Below are 25,076 nucleotides of genomic sequence, written 5' to 3' on the forward strand. Positions count from 1 at the left end.
CAGAGAACTAAGATAGACCCTTCAGATGAAAGAAATCACACTAATAATGGAATGGAGCTGAATATTAACATATTGTCTATGGCTTGTGGAGTTATGAAAGAAAGTGGAAAATACCTTGAGTGAGGGAGGTAAAAAACAAAAGGTGCAGACTAATTCGAGGGAATTCATAATGTTGAATTCAATTTCAAACCATGTCCTAGAGAGCTTCTTTAGTATTTTTACTAGGGGAGTGTTGTGATGAGAGTATAGTTTTAGGAAAATTAGCCTGAGAATAAAGGATCTTATAAAAGGAAAATAAATTGCAGATATATGAGACGAGTGGAATTAACAAGACAAGGGTCAAAGGAAGCCCTTTGGCAGGAGGAGTGGAAAGAAAGGAAAAAGTGTAGTAAATATTTATCAGGAAAAGAGATATTATATTGATATTGTGTGGCAAATGAAGGAAAAGAAGGAACTGATATGGTCTCAAGTTTTCGAGACTAGGTGATTAAAAATTATGGTATTTTCTTTCACCACAGTAGATACTGAGGTAGTTTTTCTTTGAGGTCTTTCTTTTTCTAAGAGTTCTGACTTTACATTTGAGAGGACAGTGACATATCTGAGTGAAGATGTCCTATAAACAGTTAAAATTTTTAATTTGGGCCTTGAGTTGGAGGGAATAGCTGATGATAAAGAGTTTTGAAAACACAAATGTGGGCATCTTCTATAATGATTCCATGAGCACACATAAGTTAACTGACTTACGAGAAGAAAAGAGCTTTTAGGAGATACCCACAGTGAAAGAATTGAGGGTGATGAGAAAAGAAGTTGAGCATAAAACTCCTCAAATAAAAGAAAAAAATGAGGATAAAAAAAAGTTCCATATTACCCAAGCAATCTGCAGATTCAAAGCAATCCCTATCAAAATTCCAATGACATTTTTCACAGAAATAGAAGAAACTATCCTGAAATATGTATGGAACTGCAAAAGACCCCAAAAAACCAAAGCAGTCTTTTTTTTTTTTTTGCTTTATAACAAATTTAATCAGTTATACATATACATATGTTACCATATCCCATCCCTTTTGCGTCTCCCTTCCACCCTCCCTATCCCACCCCTCCAGGCGGTCACAAAGCACCGAGCTGATCTCCCTGTGCTATGCGGCTGCTTCCCACTAGCTATCTACCTTACGCTTGGTAGTGTATATATGTCCATGCGACTCTTTCACTTTGTCACAGCTTAACCTTCCCCCTCCCCATATCCTCAAGTCCATTCTCTAGTAGGTCTGTGTCTGTATTCCTGTCTTACCCCTATGTTCTTCATGACATTTTTTTTCTTAAATTCCATATATATGTGTCAGCATACAGTATTTGTCTTTCTCTTTCTGACTTACTTCACTCTGTATGACAGACTCTAGGTCCATCCACCTCATTACAAATAGCTCAATTTCATTTCTTTTTATGGCTGAGTAATATTCCATTGTATATATGTGCCACATCTTCTTTATCCATTCATCCGATGATGGACACTTAGGTTGTTTCCATCTCCAGGCTATTGTAAATAGGGCTGCTATGAACATTTTGGTACATGTCTCTTTTTGAATTATGGTTTTCTCAGGGTATATGCCCAGCAGTGGGATTGCTGGGTCATATGGTAGTTCTATTTGTAGTTTTTTAAGGAACCTCCATACCGTTCTCCATAGTGGCTGTACCAGTTCACATTCCCACCAGCAGTGCAAGAGTGTTCCTTTTTTTCCACACCCTCTCCAGCATTTATTGTTTCTAGATTTTTTGATGATGGCCATTCTGACTGGTGTGAGATGATATCTCATTGTAGTTTTGATTTGCATTTCTCTAATGAGCAAAGATGTTGAGCATCCTTTCATGTGTTTGTTGGCAGTCTGTATATCTTCTGTGGAGAAATGTCTATTTAGGTCGTCTGCCCATTTTTGGATTGGGTTGTTTGTTTTTTTGTTATTGAGCTGCATGAGCTGCTTATAAATTTTGGAGATTAATCCTTTGTCAGTTGCTTCATTGGCAAATATTTTCTCCCATTCTGAGGGTTGTCTTTTGGTCTTGTTTATGGTTTCCTTTGATGTGCAAAAGCTTTGAAGTTTCATTAGGTCCCATGTGTTTATTTTTGTCTTTATTTCCATTTCTCTAGGAGGTGGGTCAAAAAGGATCTTGCTGTGATTTATGTCATAGAGTGTTCTGCCTATGTTTTCCTCTAAGAGTTTGATAGTGTCTGGCCTTACATTTAGGTCTTTAATCCATTTTGAGCTTATTTTTGTGTATGGTGTTAGGGAGTGATCTAATCTCATACTTTTACATGTCCCTATCCAGTTTTCCCAGCACCACTTATTGAAGAGACTGTCCTTTCTCCACTGTACATTCCTGCCTCCTTTATCAAAGATAAGGTGACCATATGTCCGTGGGTTTATCTCTGGGCTTTCTATCCTGTTCCATTGATCTATCTTTCTGTTTTTGTGTCAGTACCATACTGTCTTGATTACTGTAGCTTTGTAGTATAGTCTGAAGTCAGGGAGCCTGATTCCTCCAGCTCCATTTTTCGTTCTCAAGATTGCTTTGGCTATTCAGGGTCTTTTGTGTTTCCATACAAATTGGGAAATTTTTTGCTCTAGTTCTGTGAAAAATGCCAGTGGTAGTTTGATAGGGATTGCATTGAATCTGTAGATTGCTTTGGGTAGTAGAGTCATTTTCACAATGTTGATTCTTCCAATCCAAGAACATGGTACATCTCTCCATCTATTTGTATCATCTTTAATTTCTTTCATCAGTGTCTTATAATTTTCTGCATACAGGTCTTTTGTCTCCTTAGGTAGGTTTATTCCTAGATATTTTATTCTTTTTGTTGCAGTGGTAAATGGGAGTGTTTCCTTGATTTCACTTTCAGATTTTTCATCATTACTATATAGGAATGCCAGAGATTTCTGTGCATTAATTTTGTATCCTGCAACTTTACCAAATTCATTGATTAGCTCTATTAGTTTTCTGGTAGCATCTTTAGGATTCTCTATGTATAGTATCATGTCATCTGCAAACAGTGACAGCTTGACTTCTTCTTTTCCGATTTGGATTCCTTTTATTTCCTTTTCTTCTCTGATTGCTGTGGCTAAAACTTCCAAAACTAGGTTGAATAAGAGTGGTGAGAGTGGGCAACCTTGTCTTGTTCCTGATCTTAGTGGAAATGGTTTCAGTTTTTCACCATTGAGGACGATGCTGGCTGTGGGTTTGTCATATATGGCCTTTAGTATGTTGAGGAAAGTTCCCTCTATGCCTACTTTCTGCAGGGTTTTTATCATAAATGGGTGTTGAATTTTGTCGAAAGCTTTCTCTGCATCTATTGAGATGATCATATGGTTTTTCTCCTTCAATTTGTTAATATGGTGTATCACGTTGATTGATTTGCGTATATTGAAGAATCCTTGCATTCCTGGAATAAACCCCACTTGATCATGGTGTATGATCCTTTTAATGTGCTGTTGCATTCTGTTTGCTAGTATTTTGTTGAGGATTTTTGCATCTATGTTCATCAGTGATATTGGCCTGTAGTTTTCTTTCTTTGTGACATCCTTGTCTGGTTTTGGTATCAAGGTGATGGTGGCCTCGTAGAATGAGTTTGGGAGTGTTCCCCCCTCTGCTATATTTTGGAAGAGTTTGAGAAGGATAGGTGTTAGCTCTTCTCTAAATGCTTGATAGAATTCACCTGTGAAGCCATCTGGTCCTGGGCTTTTGTTTGTTGGAAGATTTTTTATCACAGCTTCAATTTCAGTGCTTGTGATTGGTCTGTTCATATTTTCTATTTCTTCCTGAGTCAGTCTTGGCAGGTTGTGCATTTCTAAGAATTTGTCCATCTCTTCCAGGTTGTCCATTTTATGGGCATAGAGTTGCTTATAGTAAACTCTCATGATCTTTTGTATTTCTGCAGTGTCAGTTGTTACTTCTCCTTTTTCATTTCTAATTCTATTGATTTGAGTCTTCTCCCTTCTTTTCTTGATGAGTCTGGCTAATGGTTTATCAATTTTGTTATATTCTCAAAGAACCAGCTTTTAGCTTTATTGATCTTTGCTATCGTTTCCTTCATTTCTTTTTCATTTATTTCTGATCTGATTTTTATGATTTCTTTCCTTCTGCTAACTTTGGGATGTTTTTGTTCTTCTTTCTCTAATTGCTTTAGGTGCAAGGTTAGGTTGTTTATTCGAGATGTTTCCTGTTTCTTAAGGTGGGATTGTATTGCTATAAACTTCCCTCTTAGAACTGCTTTTGCTGCATCCCATAGGTTTTGGGTCGTCGTGTCTCCATTGCCATTTGTTTCTAGGTATTTTTTTATTTCCTCTTTGATTTCTTCAGTGATCACTTCGTTATTAAGTAGTGTATTGTTTAGCCTCCATGTGTTTGTATTTTTTACAGCTCTTTTCCTGTAATTGATATCTAGTCTCATAGCATTGTGGTCAGAAAAGATACTTGATACAATTTCAATTTTCTTAAATTTACCAAGGCTTGATTTGTGACCCAAGATATGATCTATCCTGGAGAATGTTCCATGAGCACTTGAGAAAAATGTGTATTCTGTTGTTTTTGGATGGAATGTCCTATAAATATCAATTAAGTCCATCTTGTTTAATGTATCATTTAAAGGTTGTGTTTCCTTATTTATTTTCATTTTGGATAATCTGTCCATTGGTGAAAGTGGGGTGTTAAAGTCCCCTACTATGATTGTGTTACTGTCGATTTCTCCTTTTATGGCTGTTAGTATTTGCCTTATGTATTGAGGTGCTCCTATGTTGGGTGCATAAATATTTACAATTGTTATATCTTCTTCTTGGATCGATTCCTTGATCATTATGTAGTGTCCTTCTTTGTCTCTTCTAGTAGTCTTTATTTTAAAGTCTATTTTGTCTGATATGAGAATTGCTACTCCAGCTTTCTTTTGGTTTCCATTTGCATGGAATATCTTTTTCCATCCCCTTACTTTCAGTCTGTATGTGTCTCTAGGTCTGAAGTGGATCTCTTGTAGACAGCATATATATGGGTCTTGTTTTTGTATCCATTCAGCCAATCTGTGTCTTTTGGTGGGAGCATTTAGTCCATTTACATTTAAGGTAATTATCGATATGTATGTTCCTATTCCCATTTTCTTAATTGTTTTTGGTTCGTTATTGTAGGTCTTTTCCTTCTGTTGTGTTTCTTGCCTAGAGAAGTTCCTTTAGCATTTGTTGTAAAGCTGGTTTGGTGGTGCTGAACTCTCTCAGCTTTTGCTTGTCTGTAAACGTTTTAATTTCTCCATCAAATCTGAATGAGATCCTTGCTGGGTAGAGTAATCTTGGTTGCAGGTTTTTCTCCTTCATCACTTTAATTATGTCCTGCCACTCCCTTCTGGCTTGTAGAGTTTCTGCTGAGAGATCAGCTGTTATCCTGATGGGGATTCCCTTGTGTGTTATTTGTTGCTTTTCCCTTGCTGCTTTTAATATGATTTCTTTGTGTTTAATTTTTGACAGCTTGATTAATATGTGTCTTGGCGTATTTCTCCTTGGATTTTTTCTGTATGAGACTCTCTGTGCCTCCTGGACTTGATTAACTATTTCCTTTCCCATATTAGGGAAGTTTTCAACTATAATCTCTTCAAATATTTTCTCAGTCCCTTTCTTTTTCTCTTCTTCTTCTGGAACCCCTATAATTCGAATGTTGGTGCGTTTAATGTTGTCCCAGAGGTCTCTGAGACTGTCCTCTGTTCTTTTCAGTCTTTTTTCTTTATTTTGCTCTGCAGCAGTTATTTCCACTATTTTATCTTCTACCTCACTTATCCGTTCTTCTGCCTCAGTTATTCTGCTATTGATCCCATCTAGAGTATTTTTTATTTCATTTATTGTGTTTTTAATCAATGCTTGATTCATCTTTAGTTCTTCTAGGTCCTTGTTAACTGTTTCTTGCATTTTGTCTATTCTATTTCCAAGATTTTGGATCTGGGAAATAGAATCTTGGATCATCTTTACCATCATGATTCTGAATTCTTTTTCAGGTAGACTGCCTATTACCTCTTCATTTGTTAGGTCTGGTGGGTTTTTATCTTGCTCCTTCTCCTGCTGTGTGTTTTTCTGTCTTCTCATTTTGCTTATGTTACTGTGTTTGGGGTCTCCTTTTTGCAGGCTGCAGGTTCGTAGTTCCCGTTGTTTTTGGTGGCTGTCCCCAGTGGCTAAGGTTGGTTTAGTGGGTTGTGTAGGCTTCCTGGTGGAGGGGACTAGTGCCTGTGTTCTGGTGGATGAGGCTGGATCTTGTCTTTCTGGTGGGCAGGTCCACGACTGGTGGTGTGTTTTGGGGTGTCTGCGGACTTTTTATGATTTTAGGCCACCTCTCTGCTAATGGGTGGCGTTGTGTTTCTGTCTTGCTAGTTGTTTGGCATAGGGTGTCCAGCACTGTAGCTTGCTGGTCGTTGAGTGAAGCTGGGTGCTGGTGTTGAGATGGAGATCTCTGGAAGATTTTCGCCGTTTGATATTATGTGGAGCTGGGAGGTCTCTTGTGGACCAGTGTCCTGAAGTTGGCTCTCCCACCTCAGAGGCACAGCACTGACTCCTGGCTCCTCAATTTGGGATGATTTGTTGTCTATTCATGTATTCCACAGATGCAGGGTACATCAAGTTGATTGTGGAGCTTTAATCCGCTGCTTCTGAGGCTGCTGGGAGAGGTTTCCCTTTCTCTTCTTTGTTCTCACAGCTCCTGGGTCTCAGCTTTGGATTTGGCCCCGCCTCTGCGTGTAGGTCGCCAGAGGGCATCTGTTCTTCGCTCAGACAGGACAGGGTTAAAGGAGCAGCCTCTTCGGGGACTCTGGGTCACTCAGGCCGGGCGGGAGGGAGGGGCACGGAGTGCGGGGCGAGCCTGCAGCGGCAGAGGTCGACGTGACGTTGCACCAGCCCGAGGCGCACCGTGCGTTCTCCCAGGGAAGCCGCCCCTGGATCCCGGGACCCCGGCAGTGGCTGGCTGCACAGGCTCCCGGAAGGGTGGTGTGGACAGTGACCTGCGCTCGCACACAGGCTTCTTGGCGGCGGCAGCAGCAGCCCCAGCGTCCCACGCCCGTCACTGGGCTCCGCGCTTTCAGTCGTGACTCGCGCCCGTCTGTGGAGCCCCTTTAAGCAGCGCTCTTAATCCCCTCTCCTCGCGCACCAGGAAACTAAGAGGGAAGAAAAAGTCTCTTGCCTCTTCGGCAGCTCCAGAGTTTTCCCGGACTCCCTGCCGGCTAGCTGTGGCACATTAGCCCCCTTCAGGCTGAGTTCTCTCCGCCAGCCCCAGTCCTCTCCCTGCGCTCTGACCGAAGCCCGAGCCTCAGCTTCCAGCACCACCCGCCCCAGCGGGCGAGCAGACAAGCCCCTCGGGCTGTTGAGTGCCGCTCGGCACCGATCCTCTGTGCGGGAATCTCTCCGCTTTGCCCTACCCAGGTATGTGGGGAGTTTCTTGCCTTTGGGGAGGTCTGCGGTCTTCTGCCAGCGTTCAGTAGGTGTTCTGTAGGAGTTGTTCCACGTGTAGCTGTATTTCTGGTGTATCCGTGGGGAGGAAGGTGATCTCCGCGTCTTACTCTTCTGCCATCTTACCCGGAAGTCTCCAAAGCAGTCTTAAGAAAGAAGACCAAAGTTGGAAGCGTCACACTCCCTGATTCCAAACTATATTGCAAAGCTCCAGTAATCGAAACAGTATGGTACTGACATAAAAATAGACACATAGATCAATGGGACAAAATAGAAATCCCTGGAAAGTAACTCACACATATACAGTCACTTAATTTATGACAAAAGTGCCAAGAATATATAGTGGGGAAAGGACAGTCTCTTCAATAAATGGTGTTGGGAAAATTGGACAGCCACCTGTGAAAGATTGATACTGGACCACTATCTAACACCATAAAAAAATTAACTCCAAGTGGATTAAAAACTTGAACATAAGCCCTGAAACCATAAAATTCCTAGAAGAAAACATAGGTGGTAAGCTCCCTGATGTCAGTCTTTGCAGCAATTTGTTTTTATTTGACACCAAAAGCAAAGGCAACAAAAGCAAAAATAAACATGTGGGACTACATCAAGCTAAAAAGCTTCTGCACAACAAAGGAAACCATCAACAAAATGAAAAGGCAACCTACAGAATGGGAGAAAATATTTACAAATCATATATCTGATAAGGGGTTAATATCTAAATATATAAAGAACTCATACTACTCAATATCAAAAAAAAAACACAAAACAATTTAAAAATGGGCCAAGGACCTGATGAGACATTTTTCCAAAGAAGACATACATGAAATGGGTACATAAAAGGGTGCCCAACATCAGTAATCATCAGAGAAATACAAATCAAAACCACCTGTTAGAATGGCTATTATCAAAAAGACAAGAGATAAGTGTTGATGAGGATGTGAAGAAAAGGGAACACTTGTGCACTGTTGGTGGGAATGTAAATTTATGCAGCTACTATGGAAAACAATATGGAGGTTCCCCAAAATATTAAATATAGAACTACCATATGATCCAACTATTCCACACCTATGTATTTATCTAAAGAAAACAAAAACACTAACTTAAAAAGATATGTATACCCGCATGTTCATTGCAGCATTATTTACAATTGCCAGTATATGGAAATAACATAAGTGTCCAAGGGTGGATGAATGGACAAAGAAAATGTGGTATGGAATATTATCTGGCCATAAAAAGAAGGAAATCTTACCACTTGAGACAACAGTGATGGACCTTGAGAACATTATGCTAGAGAGTCTATTTTGGTTTGAGTCCTAATTTTGCCACTAGTAACATCTAGTCTTAAGCAAATTGTTTAGTCTCTTTGAGCTTATTTATCTGTGAAATGAGTCAGTAATAGCTATCTTATAGTATCCTGAGGATTAAATGAAGAACCTGGGTAAAAATCACTAACATTGCTGGGCACATAGCAAGGACTTAATAAAACTAAGTTCTTTTCCTGTCTCTTCTCCCACACGAAGATAGGTAAAATCATATTATTAATGTTTATTTAGTTACATCCTCATCCTGTCTCATTCCAAGCAATATGCTAAATTATGAGAGGTAAAATACCTAGGGATAAACCTACCTAAGGAGGCAAAACACCTGTACTCTCAAAACTATAAGATACTGATGAAAGAAATCAAAGATGATACAAACAGATAAATATAGTGTGTTCTTGGATTGGAAGAGTCAATATTGTCAAAATGACTATACTACCCTAGACAATCTACAGATTCAATGCAATCCCTATCAAATTATCAATGGTATTTTTCACAGAATTAGAACAAAAAATTTTACAATTTGTATGGAAACACAAAAGATCCGGATTAGCCAAAGCAATATTGAGAAAGAAAAATGGAGCTGGCAGAATCAGGCTCCCTGACTTCAGATCATACTACAAAGCTACAGTAATCAAGACAGTATGGTACTGGCACAAAAAGAGAAATATAGATCAGTGGAAAAGGATAGAAAGCCCAGAGGTAAACCCACACACCTATGGTCAACTAATCTATGACAAAGGAGGCAATAATATACAATGGAAAAAAGACAGTCTCTTCAATAAGTGGTGCTGGGAAAACTGGATAGTTACCTGTAAAATAATGAAATTAGAACATTCTCTAACACCATACACAAAAATAAACCCAAAATGGATTAAAGACCTAAATGTAAGACTGGATACTGTAAAACTCCTAGAAGAAAACATAGGAAGGGAGATTGGTTCGAGACAGCAGAGTAGAAGGACGTGCTCTCACTCTCTCTTGCAAGAGCACCAGAATCACAACTAACTGCTGAACAATCATCAATAGGAAGACACTGGAACTCACCAGAAAAGATATCCCACATCCAAAGACAAAGGAGAAGCCACAGTGAGATGGTAGGAGGGGCACAATCACAATAAAATCAAATCCCATAACTGCTGGGTGGGTGACACACAAACTGGAGAACATTTATTCCACAGAAGTCCACCCACTGGAGCGAAGGTTCTGAGGCTCACATCAGGCTTCCCAACCTAGGGGGTCTGGCAACAGGAGGAGGAATTCCTAGAGAACCAGACTTTGAAGGCTAGCAGGATTTGATTGCAGGACTTTGACAGGACTGGGGGAAACAGAGACTCCACTCTTGGAGGGCACACAGAGAGTAGTGTGCACATCAGGACCCAGGGGAAAGAGCAGTGACCCATAGGAGACTGAGCCAGACCACCTGCTGGATGGTCTCCTGAAGAGGTGGAGGGTGGCTGTGTCTCACCATGAGGACAAGGACACTGGCAGCAGAAGTTCTGGGAAGTACTCCTTGGAGTAAGCCCTCCCAGATCCACCGTTAGCCCCACCAAAGAGCCAGGATAAGCTCCACTGTTGGGTTGCCTCAGGCCAAACAACCAACGGGGTGGGAACCCAGCCTGACCCATCAGCAGACAAGCAGACTAAAGTTTTACTGAGCTCTGCCCACCAGAGCAACATGCAGCTCTACCCACCACTAGTCCCTTCCATCAGGAAACTTGCACAAACCTCTTAGATAGCCTCATCCACCAGAGTGCAGACAGCAGAAGCAAGAAGAACTAGAATCCAGCAGCCCATGGAACAAAAACCACATTCACAGAAAGATAGACAAGATGAAAAGGCAGAGGGCTATGTACCAGATGAAGGAACATGATAAAACCCCAGAAAAACAACGAAATGAAATGGAGATAAGCAACCTTCCAGAAAAAGAATTCAGAATAATGATAGTGATGATGATCCAGGACCTCGGAAAAATAATGGAGGTAAAGATCGAGAAGATGCAAGAAATGTTTAACAAAGACCTAGAAGAATTAAAGAACAAACAGAGATGAACAATACAATAACTGAAATGAAAACTACACTAGAAGGAATCAATAGCAGAATAACTGAGGCAGAAGAACGGATAAGTGACCTGGAAGACAGAATGGTGGAATTCACTGCTGCAGAACAGAATAAAGAAAAAAGAATGAAAAGAAATGAAGACAGCCTAAGAGACCTCTGGAAAAACATTAAACGCAAAAACATTCGCATTATAGGGGTCACAGAAGGAGAAGAGAGAGAGAAAGGAGCTGAGAAAATATTTGAAGAGATTATAGTCGAAAATTTCCCTAACATGGGAAAGGAAATAGCCACCCAAGTCCAGGAAGCGCAGAGAGTCCAATACAGGATAAACCCAGGAGAAACACGCCAAGGCACATAGTAATCAAATTGGCAAAAATAAAAGACAAAGAAAAATTATTGAAAGCAGCAAGGGAAAAATGACAAATAACATACAAGGGAACTCCCATAAGGTTAGCGGATTTCTTGGCAGAAACTCTACAAGCCAGAAGGGGGTGGCATGACATATTTAAAGTGATGGAAGAACCTACAACCAAGATTACTCTACCCAGCAAGGTTCTCATTCAGATTTGATGGAGAAATCAAAAGCTTTACAGACAAGCAAAACCAGCTCTACAAAAAATGCTAAAGGAATTTCTCTAAGTGAGAAACACAAGAGAAGATAGGGTCTACAAAAACAAACGCAAAACAATTTAAAAATGGTCATAAGAACATACATATCAATAATTACCTTAAACGTGAATGGATTAAATGCTCCAACCAAAGACACAGGTTTGCTGAATGGATACAAAAACAAAACCCATACATATGTTGTCTACAAGAGACCCACTTCAGACCTAGGGACACATACAGACTGAAAGTGAGGAGATGGAAAAAGATATTCCATGCAAATGGAAATCAAAAGAAAGCTGGAGTAACAATTCTCATATCAGACAAAGTAGACTTTAAAATAAAGACTGTTAAAGGAGACAAAGAAGGACACTACATGATGATCAAGGGATCAATCCAAAAAGAAGATATAACAATTGTAATTACTTATGCACCCAACATAGGAGCACCTCAATACATAAGGCAAATGCTAACAACCATAAAAGTGGAAATCGACTGTAACACAATCATAGTACGGGACTTTAGCACCCCACTTTCACCAATGGACAGATCATCCAAAATGAAAATAAATAAGGAAACACAAGCTTTAAATGAAACATTAAACAGGATGGAATTAATTGATATTTATAGGACATTCCATCCCAAAACAACAGAATACACTGTCTTCTCAAGTGCACACGGAACATTCTCCAGGATAGATCATATCTTGGCATACAAATCAAGCCTCAGTAAATTTAAGAAAATTGAAATCATATCAAGCATCATTTTTGATGACAGCACCATGAGATTAGAAATCAATTACATGGAAAAAAATGTAAAAAACACAAAAACATGGAGGCTAAACAATAGGTTACTAAATAACCAAGAGATCACTGGAAAAATCAAAGAGGAAATCAAAAACTACCTAGAGACAAATGACAATGAACACACGATGATCCAAAAACTAGGGGATGCAGGTTCCTTTACACCTTAAAGGAACTAGAGAAAGAAGAACAAATAAACGCAAAGTCAGCAGAAGGAAAGAAATCATAAAGATCAGAGCAAAAATAAATGAAATAGAAACAAAGAAAACAATAGGAAAGATCAATAAAACTAAAAGCTGGTTCTTTGAGAAGATAAACAAAATTGATAAACCATTAACCAGACTCATCAAGGAAAAGAGGGAAAGGACTCAAATCAATAAAATTAGACATGAAAAAGGAGAAGTTACAACAGACACAGCAGAAATACAAAGCATCATAAGAGACTACTACAAGCAACACTATGCCAATGAAATTGACAACCTGGAAGAAATGGACAAATTCTTAGAAAGGTAAAACCTTCCAAGACTGAACCAGGAAGAAACAGAAAATATGAACAGACCAATCACAAGTAATGAAATTGAAACTGTGATTAAAAATCTTCCAACAGGGCTTCCCTGGTGGTGCAGTGGTTGAGAGTCCGCCTGCCAATGCAGGGGACATGGGTTTGTGCCCCAGTCCAGGAAGATCCCACATGCCATGGAGCGGCTAGGCCCGTGAGCCATGGCTGCTGAGCCTGCGTGTCCAGAGCCTGTGCTCCACAATGGGAGAGGTCTCAACAGTGAGAGGCCCGTGTACTGCAAAAAGAAAAAAAAAAATCTTCCAACAAGCAAAAGTCCAGGACCAGATGGCTTCACAGGTGAATTTTATCATTTAGAAAAGAGCTAACACCCATCCTTCTCAAACTTCCAAAAAATTGCAGAGGAAGGAACACTCTTAAACTCATTCTATGAGGCCACCATCACCCTGATACCAAAACCAGACAAAGATACTACAAAAAAAGAAAATTACAGACCAATATCACTGATGAATATAGATGCAAAAATCCTCAACAAAATACTAGGAAACAGAATCCAACAACACATTAAAAGGATCATACACCATGATCAGGTGGGATTTATCCCAGGGATGCAAGGATTCTTCAATATTCGCAAATCAATCAATGTGTTACACCTTATTAACAAATTGAAGAAGAAAAACCATATGATCATCTCAGTAGATGCAGAAAAAGCTTTTGACAAAATTTAACACCAATTTATGATAAAAACTCTCCAGAAAGTGGGCATAGAGGGAACCTACCTCAACATAATAAAGGCCATATATGACAAACCCACAGCAAACGTCATTCTCAATGGTGAAAAACAGAAAGCATTTCCTCTAAGATCTGGAACAAGGCAAGGATGTCCACTCTCACCACTATTATTCAATATCGTTTGGGAAGTCCTAGCCATGGCAATCAGAGAAGAAAAAGAAATAAAAGGAATAGAAATTGGAAAAGAAGAAATAAAACTGTCACTGTTTGCAGATGACATGATACTGTACATGGAGAATCCTAAAGATGCCACCAGAAAACTACTAGAGCTAATCAATGAATTTGGTAAAGTAGCAGGATACAAAATTAATGCACAGAAATCTCTTGCATTCCTATACACTAATGATGAAAAATCTGAAAGAGAAATTAAGGAAACACTCCCATTTACCACTGCAACAGAAAAAATAAAATACCTAGGAATAAACCTACCTAGGGAGACAAAAGACCTGTATGCAGAAAACTATAAGACACTGATGAAAGCAATTAAAGATGATACAAACAGATGGAGAGATATGCCATGTTCTTGGATTGGAAAAATCAATATTGTGAAAATGACTCTACTACTCAAAGCAATCTACAGATTCAATGTAATCCCTATCAAATTACCAGTGGCATTTTTTCCAGAACTAGGACAAAATGTCTTAAAATTTGTGTGGAGACACAAACAACCCCGAATAGCCAAAGCAGTCTTGAGGGAAGAAAACCGAGCTGGAGGACTCAGACTCCCTGACTTCAGACTATACTACAAAGCTACAGTAATCAAGAAATTATGGTACTGGCACAAAAAGAGAAATATAGATCAGTGGAACAGGATAGAAAGCCCAGAGATAAACCCATGCACCTATGGTCAACTAATCTATGACAAAGGAGGCAAGGATATACAAAGGAGAAAAGACAGTCTCTTCAGTAAGTGGTGCTGGGAAAACTGGGCAGCTACATGTAAAAGAATGAAATTAGAACACTCCCTAACACCATACACAAAAATAAACTCAAAATAGATTAGAGACCTAAATGTAAGACCAGACACTATAAAACTCTTAGAGGAAAACATAGGAAGAACACACTTTGACATAAATCACTGCAAGGTCTTTTTTGATCCACCTCCTAGAATAATGGAAATAAAAACAAAAATAAACAAATGGGACCTAATGAAACTTTAAAACTTTTGCAAAGCAAGGGTAACTACAAACAAGATGAAAAGACAACACTCAGAATGGGAGAAAAAATTTACAAATGAATCAATGGACAAACGGTTAATCTCCAAAATATATAAACAGCTCATGAAGCTCAATACTAAAAAAACAAACAACCCAATCAAAAAATGTTAAAAAAAAATGACCAGAAGACCTAAATAGATATTTCTCCAAAGAAGACATACAGATGGCCAAGAGGCACATGAAAAGCTGCTCAACATCACCAATTGTTAGAGAAATGTAAATGAAAACTATAATGAGGTATCACCTCACACCAGTTAGAATGGGTATCATCAGAAAATCTACAAACAACAAATGCTGGAGAGGGTGTGGAGAAAAGGGAACCCTCTTGCACTGTTGGTGGTAATGTAAATTGATACAGCCACTATGGAGAACATTATGGAGGTTCCTTAAAAAACTGAAAATAGAATACCATATGACCCAGCAATCCCACTGCTGGGCATATACCCAGAGAAAACCATAATTCAAAAAGACACATGCACCCCAACGTTCATTGCCACACTATGTCCAATAGCCAGGTCATGGAAGCAACCTAAATGCCCATCAACAGACAAACAGATAAAGAAATTGTGGTACATATATACAATGGAATATTACTCAGCCATAAAAAGGAACGAAATTGAGTCATTTGTAGAGACATGGATGCATCTAGAGACTGTCATACAGAGTGAAGTAAGTCAGAAAGAGAAAAACAAATATCGTATATTAACACATATATGTGGAACCTAGAAAAATGGTACAGATGAACTGGTTTTCAGGGCAGAAATTGAGACACAGATATAGAGAACAAACATATGGACACCAAGGGGGCAAAGCCATTGGGGGAGGGGTAGTGGTGGGATGAATTGGGAGATTGGGATTGACATGTATACACTGATGTGTATAAAATGGATAACTAATAAGAATCTGCTATATAAGAAAATAAATAAAATTCAAAAAAAATAAAAACATAGGCAGAACACTCTTTGACATAAATCACAGCAATATGTTTTTGGATCATCTCCTAGAATAATAGAAATAAAACCAAAAATAAGCAAATGGCGCCTAATTAAACTTAAAAGCTTTTGCACAGCAAAAGAAACCACAGACGAAATGAAAAGACAAGTTACAGACTGGGAGAAAATACCTGCAAACAATGCTAGCAACAAGGCATTAATTTCCAAAATATACAAACAGCTCATATAGCTCAATATCAAAAACAAATAACCCAATCAAAAAATGAGCAGAAGATCTAAATAGACATTTCTCCAAAGAAGACATACAGATGGCAAATAGGCATGTGAAAAAAATGTTCAACATCACTAATTATCAGAGAAATGCAAATCAAAACTACACTGATGTATCACCTCACACTGGTCAGAATGGCCATCATCAAAAAGTCTACAAATAACAATGCTGGAGAGGATGTGGAGAAAAGGGAGCCCTCTTGCACTGTTGGTGGGAATGTAAATTGGTACAGCCACTATGGAGAACAGTATGGAGGTTTCTTTAAAAACTAAAAATAGAGTTACCATATGATCAAGCAGTTCCACTTGGGGGCATATCTGGAGAAAACCATAATTTGAAAAGACACATGTGCCCTAATCTCACTGCAGCACTATTTACAATAGCCAAGACATGGAAGCAAATTAAATGCCCATTGACAGATGAATGGATAAAGATGTTATATCCATTTGCAGCAACATGGATGGACCTAGAGATTATCATACTAAGTGAAGTAAGCCAGACAGAGAAATAAAAATATATTGATACCACTTATATGTGTAATCCAAAAAAAAAGAAAAAAAGAAAAGATAAATATGAACATATTTACAACATAGAAATAGACTCACAGACATAGAAAACAAATTTATGGTTACCAAAGGGGAAAGAGCCAGGAGGGATAAATTAGGAGGTTCGGATTAACATATACACACTACTATATACAAAATAGATAACCAACAACCAACCTATAGTTTAGCACAAGGAACTATACTAGATATTTTATAATAACCTATAAGGGAAAAGAACCTGAAAAAGAATAGATATATGTATAACTGAATCACTTTGCTTTACACTGAAATTAACACAACCTTGTAAATCAGCTATACTGTACTTCAATTTTAAAAAAAGACTCAAAAAAAAAAAGGCTGATGAAATTAGTGAAGTTGTCCTCTTAAGGGAACAAAATTCTTAGCAACTCTTCTTTGATGTCAGTCTGCCAACCGTGATTTTGCAGTGAAATTATCAGCAGAACAAAGAAGGGGGTATATATTTAAATATAGTAATTTTCTTAATTATAAAGGCCTTTGATTTATAAATATGTCAAATTCTTCATAGACTAAATAACCGACTTGATAGTTTGTCATATAGATGTGATTTAAATGAAATTACATAATTCATCATTAATAATTCTCATTCCTTACTCTATAGTGGAGATTTTTCTCTGTAAAGTGGAAGGTAATGCTCAGTTTGATAAAAATTTCTTTTAGAAATAATAAAATTATTAACTATCTTGAAAGAAAAAAGAAAATGACACCTTAACTAAGATTATACATGATTTGGTTGTTACCATAGAGATGTGCAGGAAGTCTTGTAATACACTGTATTTAATTTAATCTTTAATATTATTTTTCTAATTTGCAGCTTCTGTAACCTCACCACTATATTTGCAATAGAGACCTTTGGAGTGATTCCCAGGTAACGACTGGTGCCTGATCAGGCTTTAATGAGAGAAGTTGTAAAGGATATAGTGGCAGCTGAAAAGGAAACACATGTCTCCCCTATCTTCCTGGGACACTAATGCTTCTGTCCTATATGTGACATCCTAAAAATTGTATGTATCTACTAAACCAGGGATACAGCAAGTAGGAATTCCTGAAAATTGTTGCTGCAGTTGGGTCGCCTTTTGTTCATCCCCCTCAACAGCCATTGTCTTCCCAATCAAAAGCGTCTTTCAACTCCACCTAAGGGCAAATGGTAGACTGCAGCGGTGGGGACAGGGAGAAGACAGTGGCTGTGCCCCAATGACCCTGAGTCAGCCCTTGACCACTGGCCATCATTCCAATACATACAGGAAACGGGTAGTAAAGGCATTTCCCTGGACTCAGCTTTAGTTTCCTTGAAGAGCAGAGTAAAAAGTCTTAATACAAATGTTGGGATGGCAGATGACTCGGCTTCTCTGTGCTGTGTTTCTATGTTGCTTTTTGTTTTGGAAAATGTTAAACAAGAGTGGACCACAAACACTTAAGTTACTTATGGCCCTACTTTAAATATTACTGACTCCTCAATTTTTTATGCTAATCGGAGGTTAATGGTGTGAATAATCTGCAAATGAGATAAGCCATGCCTGGTTTCTAGGAAACTTTAGGAAACATGCATAGCCTTTTTGCAGCAACTTCTCTTTCTCATTAGATTTGTATGTTTGATTTAGATGAATATTAAGAACATACATCCACCCAAGTATCCACCAACAGAAGGGGGAGTTGGTGAGTTAGGGAGGAGAGGAGGGAGTAAAGGGGGATCTCACATATTTGCCCCAGCTCACCTCCCAGTAGCTGGATTTTTCTTTTTAAACATGCAACTTATTTTATTTATTTATTTATTTATTTATTTATTTATTTATTTTTGGCTGCGTTGAGTCTTCATTGCTGCATGCGGATTTTTCTCTAGTTGCGGCATTCAGGGGGCTACTCTTCAGGTGGTGCACAGGCTTCTCATTGCAGTGGCTTCTCTTGTTGTGGAGCACGGGCTCTAGGTGCACAGGCTTCAGTAGTTGTGGCATGCAGGCTCAGTAGTTGTGGCTCGTGGGCTCTAGAGCGTGGGCTCACTAGTTGTGGTGCACGGGCTTAGTTGCTCCACGGCATGTGGGATCTTCCCGGACCAGGGTTTGAACTCGTGTCCCCTGCATTGGCAGGCGGATTCTTAACCACTGCGCGACCAGGGAAGCCCCCCTATAGCTGGAATTTAGCAGCCAGAGAATATGGTGCAGCATAGGGTATAGTCCATTAGGTTAGTGACTGCAGGTCAGTCTCTGTTACGCCTGAGCCCTGAAGGGTCCAGAGGCAGAGCAGGAGTTAGCTCGTGGTGAACATCTTCCTAGTAAGAGAACCCTTTTCATGAGCAAACAGTGGCTGAAGATCAGTTTGTAGGAGGCAAAGATCTTACTATTTCTTTGCTTTCTGGCCCAGTGCTCAACCACTTCCTCAAGGTTTCCACTGTGTCCTTTGGAGTTGCCACCATTTAACCAGCACACTCACCTAAATCCTGTCCTCTGAGCTCTCTGTCTGTGCCTCAGAGCACCATTACCACTCCCAGATTATTATTTATTCTGGTTCTTCTAAAAGAACAAAAACAACCCCCCCCCCAATTTTTTTAAACACTTACCCTTTGAGGTTCATACAATCTGCTATACCCCGTCCTTTTTCTGTCCTCATTGCTGCTTCCTCTCCAAACTCCCCTTCATTCAATGCCATCCTGTTTTCATCTCCACATCAAGCCCCACCATCGTGGCCTTTCCTAATCCTTGGTGTCCCCCTCCTGCACTGCACTCTGGCCATCCACTCCCACAGTCACGCCTTGGACACTGTCAATACTCTCATAACTTCTCAATACTATCATAACTTCTCCGCTTCCTAAGCATCAGTTCAGACATCTCATTCTCGGACCTTCCCAGCTTGCTGATTCAACTACACCTGCTACAATTCTTCTTCATCCTCATTGGGACCTCCACCTCTAGTTTCAATCTCTCCTTTTTTACTTCCTATTTCCTTACATTTCAAACAAAGTCTATTATTTCAATAACATTTTCTAGTACTCCCTTACCTTTCTGGAATTTGGCACCCCCTCTGGCAAGCCCCCAACTACCTTCTTTCTTTGCGATTACATCTGAGCAGCCCCGTAAAGAAAGTTACACAACAGGGCAAATTGATCACCAACTTCAAAGACGTCGCCAACACTACCCGGAAATCCTACTTTCTTTCTTTGGTCAACCAGTATTTCCACTCTCCATAACAACTGCTTCAGACCTTATCTAATTAGTTTGCTCCTTGGACCTCCTTTCCTTAACAATCATCAAATGAACTTTTTTTTCACCTTTACAGAGAAATTAGAAGCCATCAGACAGGAAATTAGAAGCCATCAGACCTTTATTTCTGATTCCAAACATACAAACCAACTAACATCTATACCCATTCTCTCCCCTTTCTATCATTCTATATCTTCTTTAAATATAATTCTTCTACCTATGCCTTGAACCCTATTCCTTCCCACTTTCTAAGGAAAATTCCAAATCAATTATTCCTTCTCTCTTCTATATATTCAACTTTCCCTCACAACTAGATCCTTCCAATAGGCTTTTAATCACCCTCAAGTTTTTTAAGCAAATAAAACAACAACAGCAACAACTATATCCCCTTCCAGCTACCACCTTTCTGCAAGATAAACTCCTTAAAAGGCTTGTTTACTCTCATAGTCCTCATTTCCCTATATTCCATCCTTATTTTGCTAATCCATCCAGCCTGCTTTCTCTGTTATACCTTCACCAGTTACTTCTCATTAGAATAGCTTTGACCTGCACTAAATCTGTTTGGTACTTTCTTATATATTCTGTCTCTCTGTTGAAATTCTCACTTGTTCATGCATTGTTCTCCTGACTTCACTGAGCATCTTTATGACCATTATTTTGAACTCTATCAGGTCAATTACTTATCTCCATTTCATTAAGGTATGTTTCTGAAGTTTTATCTTGTTCTTTTGTTTGGAATGTATTTCTCTGTTTCTTCATTTTCCTAGATTTTCTGTGTTGGTTTCTATGCAATAGATAAAACAGCCACTTCTCCCAGATGGAACTTATTGTTCAGCCCAGCCCTAGCTGTCGTTTGTCTTTTAAACCTTTGTGATTGTCCAAGCTGCCTTCTTAGCGCTTAGTGTCTCCCAGTAGTTGAGGGTGTACCAAGACCTCTCAGTGTCCCGAAGAGGAGGATCTCAGTCAGCACCTAGATGCAGCCTGGCTGGAAGCTGGACATTAAAGTATGCATGTAGGCCTCTTTCAGAGAAAGACCAGAAGGTTGCCTTTCTTTCTCTTCCCTCTGTGCTGAGCGCTAAGGGAATAGCCAGTTAAGAACAGTTGTTATAGTCCTGTGGGACTGGTGAACATAAGCTCTGCTAGCTACCAGAGCCAGGTGATCAAGTGGTGTGTTCCCCTGAGCAGCAGCTGTAGAAACTGGAGCATCAGAAGTATGCACAACATCATTTCAGGGAGATACCAGTGACCTAGGGAGTGGCAGAGGGAGAGCGCAAAGATGACATCTACCAGCTTCCCAGTCTCTGAAGAAGATTGCAGTTGGCCCCTAGATTTGTGTTATATTAGGAGACTAAACCTCAGATTTCAGCTTTTAACATAAGCAACTAGGTCTCTTTCATGGAAAGACTGGGAGATGGGCATTTCAGTCTGCTGGCTCTGTGCTGAGAGGGGAGTGAGAGAGGGGGTTAGCCACCAAGAGTCCTCAGGAGCCCATTTGTTTGCTACAGCCTTGTGGGTCTCATGAATGAAAGCCTAGCTGGCTTTCAGACCTAGGTGTTTGGGGGTCCCATCCCTCAGGTGGAAGTTTTAAAAGTTGAGGTACTGGATATTGGATCCAATCTCCTTAGGGAGAAGCTAGGATTTGTGAGTTACCTCCTCATTGTATGTTGCTGTGCTGGGGCTGGGAGTTTGGGTGAGATTGTGCCTCAGTCTCTCCTACTCGTTTTTATGTGAGTGGGTTTTTCTCATTCACCCAATGTGTAGGAGCTGCTCAGCTAGTTTCTGGATTTCTTTCAGAGGGAGTTGTTCTATATGTAGCTGTAGGATAGGTGTGTCCATGGAAGGAGGTAAGTTCAGAAGCCTCCTTTGTCACCATCTTGAGCTGGAACTGGCTTACATTAAATCTGACAGATATTTTTCAGTCCACATTTTATTTGAGCTTCCATTAGTGTTGACTTTCCCTTTGGCTGCCATATTGTTCCATAGGTTTTCCTAGCCTTCTGTAGCCATTCTCTCTCTCTCTCTAGTAAAGAGAGCTTCAACGTATATCACCAGCCATTAAATGTTGACCTTCCTTAGGGCTCAGTCCTGGTTTTCTGAGCTGCTCATTCTGGCAAGCTCATCCATACCCATGATTTCAGTTAGTATCTGTAAACACACAACTCCCAAATCATATCTCTAGCCCAGTCCAGGGCCATATATCCCACTCTCTACTTAACCTCTTCTCTTAGATATCTCAAAGACTGGTCAAACTGGACATGTCCAAAAATGAACTCATGATCTTACCTCCCATTCCCTTACCCCATTATTTGTACCACTGTAAAACTAACTTATCAAGGTAATTGCATTCAGCCCTATGAATTGTCATTGCACAGCTCAAGGAGAATTCATCCACATAGGCTGTAATGTGAATGATACCCTCTGGAGTTGAAAAACATGGCGACCCTATTTTCCAATGTTCCCTCACTCAGGAAATAGCACATCAAACTGTACAAGCCAAACACCTAGCAGTCAAAAATGAAAAACAAAAACCTAGGGATCACATTCATTTCTCTCTCTCTCTCTCTCCTCCAGCTCATCCAGTCACTGCCTCCCATTCATTTAACCTCTTAAATTGCCCTTAAATGAATCCACTTCTTACCAAACTCATCACCACCACGCCACTCTAATCCACGTTACCATTATCTCTGATCCGAATTACTGCAATAGACTCATAATGCTAAGTTTAGTAGCTTAAAACCCTTAAGTTTCTTTCTTTAAAATGGGAACTTCTTAACACGATCTATAAGATCTTTCCTGCTCTAACCCCTACCTATGTCTCCAGTCTCATCTTGCATCATGTTCCCCTCATTTTCTCAGCTCCAGACCTATCAACCTTCTTTTAATCCCCAGTCCTCTCCATACTCTGTTCCATAGCAGGAGCTTTGCACATTCTATTTTCTCTATCTGGAATCTCTTCCTTCCCCTCTTTACCTACTTAACTTTACCAACTCCACTTCTATTTAATTCTTCAAATTTTAGAATAATTTTCTTTTCCCCATGGGGTCATTTCTTGGCCAATTCGCCAGGCTAAATCCTGCTATAGTAAGCTTTCATTGCATTGTATACCTCTCCTACTTAGTTTTTATCACAAGTTCAATTTTATATTTATTTTCTCATTATCTGATTAATGATTATGTCCCCACTAAAATGTAAGCTCTCTAAGGATGAAGACCATATCTAGTTTTACTCATTATTGTTTTCCCAGCACCTAGCACAGTACTTGGCATATATCAGAGAGTTTATTAAGTTAGTTAATTAATTTCTAAGAAGGAAATGATTCACTAGAGCTAGATTAAGCTTGTATCCACAGAGGAGGAAGGTCAGACTAATGAGACTGGGGAACTGGGGAAAGTGTAATACTGCAAACAAATAAATATGGTTTAAAAGGGAACTAAAAACTAAAGTCAGGTACCAAGACACCAAATAAAAAACAGCACAGTGTTTGGCTTAAGAAATAAATCTACTCTGATGGGAGGAACATGAGGTGAATAGGCAGATGTCTGGATCCCAGCTGAAAGTAGTATCTCATAAGTGTACACACACACACATACCTGGTTGACCCTCATGTACCTCAAATTTGATATGCCCAAAAGTAAACTAACCGTATTCACACATACCCTCTAAAGTGTCCTTCCCTGTGAATTTCCTATGTCAGTGAATGGTGCTACCATCCTCAGAGTTACCTCATCCTGAAATTTAGGAGACATCCTTTATTCTAACATATTTCTCAAACCCCACATCTTAACAATCACCAAGATCAATCCAATCTAACTTCTAAATATATCTTAGATCTATCCATTTCTCCCCATTTCTACAACCAGTAATTAATTAAAACTCTCACCATATTTGGTTATTACAAAAACCTCATAACTGGTTTTCTCCCTCCACACTCATGCTTCCCATTCATCCATTCTTCACACTACAATCAGAATCATCCTTCTAAATTGAGAATGCTATATCACATGTCTGAAACTCCCCCTTGCCCTTAGACTAAAATTCATACCCTGTAGCTTATTAAAGCTGTCTTTCTCACCTTGAGCAACCTATGATTCCTCATCTCTAACCACTGAGCCCACCACCTAAATTCTAATCACATTAAACTAGTTTTAGTTCCAGAATGTCTGGGGCTGATCTTAAAGTTTTCTCATGCTTCCACGTCTTTGCAAATGCATCTCCCTTTGCCTAAAATGTTATACCCACTTTAGTCTTCTTCTCCACTCCCAGACATTTCTATCTAACTTATACTAATACTCCTAATCCTAGTTATATCTAGCTAACTCTTACTTTATACTCAGTTCAAAAGTCAACTCCACTGGAAATTCTTCCTGATGCCTGGCTCCCATAGAACTTTATACTTCCTTCTCTCATTATATTGATCAATCACACTGTCTATCTTCCTCCCTGGTCAGCCTCAAACACTAAGAAGTAAACATCTTGAGGTTAGACAAGATGTCTTCTAAATCTTATTAGTTATTAACAGAGAACAGTGGCATAGGAGCTAGCTGTTCAAAAATTATTTGACTAAAAGAATTAACAACCAAAGCGAACAATGACTTCTAATGACTTTTCTTTTCTTATTTCAGTCCAAGTGCTTACATGGTTGCAGCTTTCCTGTTTCTCCTGATGCTACTGTTCTTCAGTATTCTTGTTCTGAGCTACTTTCACTATTTGAGGATTTATAGAGCATATATTTATGAACCACTGTACAAATCTGAAAGAAAACAAAAGAACAATTAGAAAAATGAAAGTTTATTTACTATGAATATATGTATGTAGAAAGAGTGTGTATATATACTCATATTGAGAATGTGTGTGTTTGACCAAGAAATACTAAGTATAAGCTCATAGTAGGTATCATCAAATTCAAAATCTCAAAAATGTTCTTAAATTACCCAAAATTGAAATATTTTAATATAATATGTATGTTATTAAATTAATCCTTAATGTGTTAACTTTTATCTTAAGGTAGTCTGTATACTCTTACATGGCTTTTAAAAAAAATTTTTTTAATTAAAAAGTTTAAAAACCACCTAAGTTTGGCTATTACAATCCTTCCTAAGAATGAAAATAAATTTTTGAAAAAATATTTAAATGTGTCAAATATTATTATTTTGCACAAAACTTTTCATATGAACCTTATATGGTTGTAGTTAATTTATGTATAAAAGACTTAATAAATATGTGAATTTAAATAGTCTGTCAAAAATATTTCAGAAGTTTTTCTAATTGTAGATTCACATATAAAATATTACTTATATTG

At 39.0% G+C, this 25,076-nt stretch overlaps 1 protein-coding gene across 1 annotated transcript in view; it reads left to right on the forward strand.

Annotated features, from left to right (window-relative positions):
* Positions 1 to 24,553, forward strand: part of CATSPERE (catsper channel auxiliary subunit epsilon) — a gene marked incomplete at its 3' end in the record, with an annotated part of 259,766 nt that extends 235,213 nt beyond the window's left edge. The window contains exons 21-22 of the mRNA XM_081221981.1: positions 17,398 to 17,451; positions 24,400 to 24,553. Coding sequence (XP_081078107.1) covers positions 17,398 to 17,451; positions 24,400 to 24,553 — 208 coding nt within the window. The remainder of the gene's footprint in view (positions 1 to 17,397; positions 17,452 to 24,399) is intronic.
* Between the last annotated feature and the right edge of the window lie 523 nt (positions 24,554 to 25,076).

This window comes from Mesoplodon bidens, assembly GCF_964165515.1.
Source record: "Mesoplodon bidens genome assembly, chromosome: 2".
Taxonomy (NCBI): Eukaryota; Metazoa; Chordata; class Mammalia; order Artiodactyla; family Ziphiidae; genus Mesoplodon; species Mesoplodon bidens.